This window comes from Marmota marmota, unplaced genomic scaffold (assembly GCF_001458135.2).
Source record: "Marmota marmota marmota unplaced genomic scaffold, marMar, whole genome shotgun sequence".
Classification (NCBI taxonomy): domain Eukaryota; kingdom Metazoa; phylum Chordata; class Mammalia; order Rodentia; family Sciuridae; genus Marmota; species Marmota marmota.
In genome coordinates, this window is record NW_026000229.1 from 38,255,075 (window position 1) to 38,260,567 (window position 5,493).

The 5,493-nt window shown below is 42.6% G+C and overlaps 1 protein-coding gene across 2 annotated transcripts; it reads left to right on the forward strand.

Annotated features, from left to right (window-relative positions):
* Positions 1-2,091: 2,091 nt before the first annotated feature.
* On the forward strand, positions 2,092-5,457 carry Srp14 (signal recognition particle 14). Of its 2 annotated transcripts, none has more exons than XM_015480840.2 (5): positions 2,092-2,234; positions 2,392-2,464; positions 2,973-3,085; positions 4,411-4,443; positions 5,079-5,457. In XM_015480840.2, exons 1-5 carry the CDS (start codon positions 2,211-2,213, stop codon positions 5,166-5,168), a joined length of 333 nt encoding a protein of 110 aa, XP_015336326.1. In that variant the 5' UTR covers positions 2,092-2,210; the 3' UTR covers positions 5,169-5,457. The 2 variants fall into 2 exon arrangements, with proteins under 2 accessions (XP_015336326.1, XP_048649258.1); XM_048793301.1 differs by having other exon boundaries at positions 2,224-2,271.
* The last annotated feature ends 36 nt before the right edge of the window (positions 5,458-5,493 follow it).

Below are 5,493 nucleotides of genomic sequence, written 5' to 3' on the forward strand. Positions count from 1 at the left end.
TCCTGTTAAATGTTCACATTCAATTGTATGTGCGTTGTTTCCACTGCAAACAGAAGAGCACCTGCGGTAAGCTCAGTGGTAGGTTGGATGCCCCCAAGATGTCTGTGCTCTCATACCCGGAAATTGTAAATATGTTATCCTACATGATTAAGGAAATTTGCAGATGTAATCAAATTAAGGATCTTGAGATAGACTGTTCTGGATTATCCTAGGGGGCCCAATGATAACTGGAAAGATCCTCATCCAAGGAAGGCAGGAACATCAAAGTCAGTAGTAGAAAGAGTAATAGTGGTGGTGGTAGTACAATAGAAGAAAGAACTTGTAGTGATTTGAGGAAGGGGCCAGAGCCAAAGGAACACAGGTAGCTTCTAGAAGATTAATAAACAAATTCTTCCTGGAAGCATCCAGATGGAATATATGTTAGAAATATTGAGAGGGCGGGGGTTGGGAATCAGACATGTGCTTGAAGCTGGGTGAACAAATCAAACTTTTACTCCTGTCAGAAAGGCATGCTACAGGAACCTGGCTAGCAAACTCCCCTAGGCAGGCAGTCCACCTGCTTATATCCCTAATATAACACAGCACTGTCCTGTGCTCTGATTAAAGGAGTTTTGGGTTACATCTATGGGATTGGGGCAGACAAAGGAAAGGGGTATAATTAAAATGGTTACAATTGGATCCAATTAAAGCTATATTCTAAAATGTACCACCAGATTTTCTATTTCTCACATGTAGGCCTACAGAAACACTGATTTTAGACTTCTGACCTCCAGACATATAAAAGAATAAATCCATACTGCCTTAAGCCACTAAATTTGTGGTGGTTTGTTATAGCAGTAATGGGAAGCTAATACAATTACCTAACTGGGCTCCTTATTTCCTGCCTTCTCTCTTTTCAGTGCATTCTCCACACCACAGAGGGATCTTTTAAAATTAGAAAAGAGATTGTCACTGTCCTGTTTAAAAAGTTCCTTAGCAAGAATCTTCTCTTTATACCTGGAACAAAATCCAAATGATGGCCATAGGCCCTACATGATCTGGTCACTAGCTATACCTCTCCATACTCCTTTAATTTTCTTTCTACAGGTGCTCTCCCACCTTCCACCCCCACCTCCCAGCCTTGCTAACTCAGGGCAACTGCTTTTCTCTTTGGGGTCTTAGCTCTAGCCATTCCATTTGTCTGAAACACTGTGTCCTCAAACCTTTGGATGACTGGTCCTTTTAGCTTAAAATTCTCTTCATGAAAAACTCCCCTTGCCCCAACCTAAGGTAGCCACTTGACACTACAGCCCTTGTTTAGTTGTCTTCACAGCACTTATTATCTTAAGCTATACTACTCACTTGTTTTGTTTGTTGATTACTTCCTCTCTACCCCTTTGACCCAAGTTCCAGGAAACCAGGAACTTAGCTTGTCTGTGTCCTGCTGTTATGTCCAACCCCTAAAATAATGCCTGGCACAAGCTAAGCAGCTTTCAGCAAAAACCTGTTGCAGGATGGAATGTTTGGCTTTACAGAGAGCTCAGGGTTCAAGTTGGCTACTAGCCCAGCAGGGCCTAGAACCCAGAAGTTGAACTAAGACTGGACGCTAGTGCCTCTTTCTAGGGCTCATGAAGAACCACCCAGTCTGGTGAGGAGTTCAAAGGACCTCCATGGAAAATGATAATAATGAAAACAACAATGGTTAATGGTTATTGAGCATTTTCTAAGTACCACAATTAACACTTAATTTTATGTGTTAAGACAATTGCATTCACTCTTCACAATCAATCCTCACATTAAGGACGGGGAAACTGGGCTGGGATGTAGCTCAGTGGCAAAGCGTCTGCCTTGCATTCGTAAAACCTTGGGTTCAACCCCCAGTCCCCCCCAAAAAACAAAAAACGAGGAAACTGAGGCAATGAACTGTTTCGTAACTTTCCCTACAGCTGAATATACACAATTACACGTTTCTATTAATCTTTCTGTGGTTCACTTCCTCACACTAACAATGTGGGAGGATTTCTGACCTGATATCCCCGGTTACCCGGATCCATAGTCTCGGGGAACAGTGGGGTACGTCCTCCTACTCAGGCGAGAGGAGGGCGGGGCACCGCCAGGGATTGGTGGGAGAGACTCCAGGCCATACAGCGGAAGTCCCGCCCTGCGTAGGAAAACTTCCGGTTCCAACTGCTCAGTGCTTCTGTTGACCGGAAGCGTCCGGTAGCGCTGCGATGGTGCTCCTGGAGAGCGAGCAGGTATATGCAGGCCTGGCCGGCCCTGGGACTGATGAAGGTTCGGGTTTTAGCTCCAGACCTCTGTGTCGCCTTGAGGGAGGGACAGGGACTTAGTTGACGCGGCGGTACGCGCGTAGGATTTGAGCTGCCTAATAGGGCCGGGCTTCTTATGTTCCAGTTCCTGACGGAGCTCACCAGGCTCTTCCAGAAGTGTCGGTTGTCGGGCAGCGTGTACATCACCTTGAAGAAGTGTAAGCAGCCACCTCGGCGGGGACGAAGGAAGCTGGGAGAGGGAACCCTGGAAGCCGAGCTATTCCCGGCCTGGGTGCCTAGTGTCTGGGAGGCACCAGAGTCCCCTGCCTTCCTCCACCCTGCACTGGGCACATTCAGGGACCTGGGCCCCGGGATATTGGGAATTGCGGTTGGTGCCCCCTCTTCCACTCAGTGTTTGTGACCAAGGTCCGTCCCGGCTACAATGGGCCCCAAGTATGTCATTGGTCATTGTTTTGTCAGGGATACCAAACCCAACCGCGACTAGTGAGGTTTAATATTCCTGTGTAACAGCGTTTCTGTTGTGGAAGTTGTAGTTGTCTCCAAGATTTGGCCAAACCCTTGATAGCAGATGATGTGGTTAAACAGAACTGGAGCGGTGACAGTGGATTAAGTCACCTATTTAGATCCCTTCTTTCCTATTTTAACCTTTGTCTACCTATCAGCAACGTATATGGCTGTGTTCACTAAGATGTATTTTTCGTGCAGATGATGGTCGAACTAAACCCACACCGAGGAAGGGTTCTGTGGAGGGCGTTGAGCCCTCAGACAACAAGTGTCTGTTGAGAGCAACGGATGGGAAAAAGAAGATCAGCACAGTGGTGAGCTGGATTCTTAACGCTAAATTTTGGAGTTTAGAACGGAGGATGGATCATATCTGAACCAGGCTTTTAATTTTTTTTCTTTTTTAGTAAAAGGTAGCAAATGTGTAGCTCCCAGACTATTTTGGGATGCGGACTTTCCTTTTCCACGTTAATAGTAGAAATCTCAGTAAAATTAAAATGGAGGTAGAGGTCAAACACTTGTTATACTAAACTTTTTGTGGAAAAAACATATTGGTAATGCTGGAAGGAGTGCTTGGCATACTTATTTCCTTATCTCCTTACTGTGTTGGGCCTTCAATAATTTCTTGGTATCATGATTGTTTTACTTTTAAAAAGTATTTTTAGTTGTAGATGGACACAGTAACTTTATTTATTTTTATGTGGTGCTGAGGATTGAACCTAATGCCTCTGTGTGACAGACAAGCACTCCACCACTGAGCTACAACTTTTTTAGCTGATTATTCCTTTGTCTTTGTGGTTATTGTAACATAGTTATATGTTAGACTTTGTTACAATAACCACAAAGACAAAGGAATAATATGTTAGACTTGGTACATGAGAGAGTATACATTTAGTTAAGAGCTCTGTTTAGCCCTATTGTCTAGATTATTCTAGTCTTTCTTTTCCTGGTAGAGGTTAAGTATAGCAAAGCAAAAGACTCTGGATTCTTGAGTGAAAACTGTATTCTGCTGGGGCAGATACAGACTCCCCTCTAATCACAGTAAAATAGGTTATTCATGAGAACATAGAAATAATTAGTTCATAATTCTCCCTTTATAAGTTATCTTGAGTAGACCTTTGTAGTAAAGCCAGCTTATGTGGTCTTTAAAAATAAAGTGGAATATCAAAAAATAGGAAAACCTGAGAATCTTTAAAGGTAATATTTCTCTTTCAGTAGCTTGCATTGTGCTTAAATTGGTCTGAATAAATGGAAAGCAGAAGATGAGGAGGGAGTAGTTTTTGTGTATGTTGCACAAAACATTAATACTGAGAAGTCACTTGACATCTCTCAGAACCCAGGAAGAAAACTTAGGGTCATCTCTGTAAGGGATTTCAAGAGAGATAAGAAATAGAACTTCTGTAGAAGATCACTTCTGCCTGTCCCTTCTGGTGCAGTTCTCATGTATAAAAAAGGCAGAGCTACTTTGCTTGTTCCTGAGGCAGAGGGAAGTCAGGTAGAAAAATAGCCTTTAGTGCAACATCAGAAGTTGGGAAGAACTTAGAATGTCATCTTCATGAATATTTTGAGATATTATCTGTGGTGGATCAGAGGATACTGAATGGATAAATAGGGGGTGACATCTTTTTTCCTTTTCTTCCAGGTGAGCTCCAAAGAAGTGAATAAATTTCAGATGGTGAGTTCCTAGTGTTGCCCATGTCCCCCTTCTCATGGCAAGAGAGCATAATGGTGAAAACTTGAGTTAAGATTGATATTTGGGGAGCTGGGCATGTGGTGCATACCTGTAATCCCAGCTACTTGGGAGGCTGAGGCAGGAGGATCCCAAGTTTGACACCAACTTAGCTAGACCCTGTCTTAAAAATAAAATGGAAGAGAGTGCTAGGGATGTACCTCAGTGGTAAAACACTCACCTCACAAGTGCAAGGCCCTAGGTTCTATCCCCACTACTGGGGTGGGGGGGTGGTTGATATTGGGTTCATTGCTGTCCTGTGATGTTTTACCAGTATTTTTCAGGTAAAAGGTGATAAGCTATGAATTTCAACACTGATATTATTTTTCCTTTCTGGTTTTTCATCTAGATTTTGTTGTCTTAACTTCAGATATACTCTGTAGTATAGTTGAACAAGAAATTGCTTGCCTTTTCCCCTTTTTGCTTAAAAATAAAGTAAAAAAGGTGCAGCTCACTGTGGGTGAGTGTTTTAAAAGGTACTATATTCTCTATTAGGTAGGCTTTCTGATTTTGGAAGTAGGGCAGCTCTCCACCAGTTGGTACCTCCTCCTGTTAATAAGGTCAGGCTGTGTGTTTTTCAGGCTTATTCAAACCTATTGAGAGCTAACATGGATGGGCTGAAGAAGAGAGACAAAAAGAGCAAGAGTAAGAAGAGCAAAGCAGCACAGTGAAGAGCACTGAGTTCCCTGCTTTTACCAAACCACTGAATTACATATTTCCATTTTGTTTATAGTTTTGTTCATAAATCTAGGTTTCTGGTTCCCCCATTAACTGTTTTCATGTGATATTAGGGTTATTTTGGAGAGAAGAAAGGTTGCAGTGTTTACAAAGTATTTGTGGTAAGAAAGTAGTTTATTTCAGATTTATGATGCATGGTTATAAATTCCTAAATTAGTTTTAAAAAGTCTCTGTAGTCATCCCTGTGAAGAGCATTGTATCATTAAACACCTGTTATCAGCACTGTGCTTATGTGATCCTTCCCCCCCCAATCCTGTC

Excerpts from the sequence above, each read along its gene's own strand:
- Srp14 (XM_048793301.1), top strand. The coding sequence starts at position 2,239 with ATGCAGGCCTGGCCGGCCCTGGGACTGATGAAG. Across the intron at positions 2,465-2,972 it reads GTACATCACCTTGAAGAAGT|ATGATGGTCGAACTAAACCC; the intron begins GTAAGCAGCCAC and ends TTTTTCGTGCAG. Across the intron at positions 3,086-4,410 it reads AAAAGAAGATCAGCACAGTG|GTGAGCTCCAAAGAAGTGAA; the intron begins GTGAGCTGGATT and ends CTTTTCTTCCAG.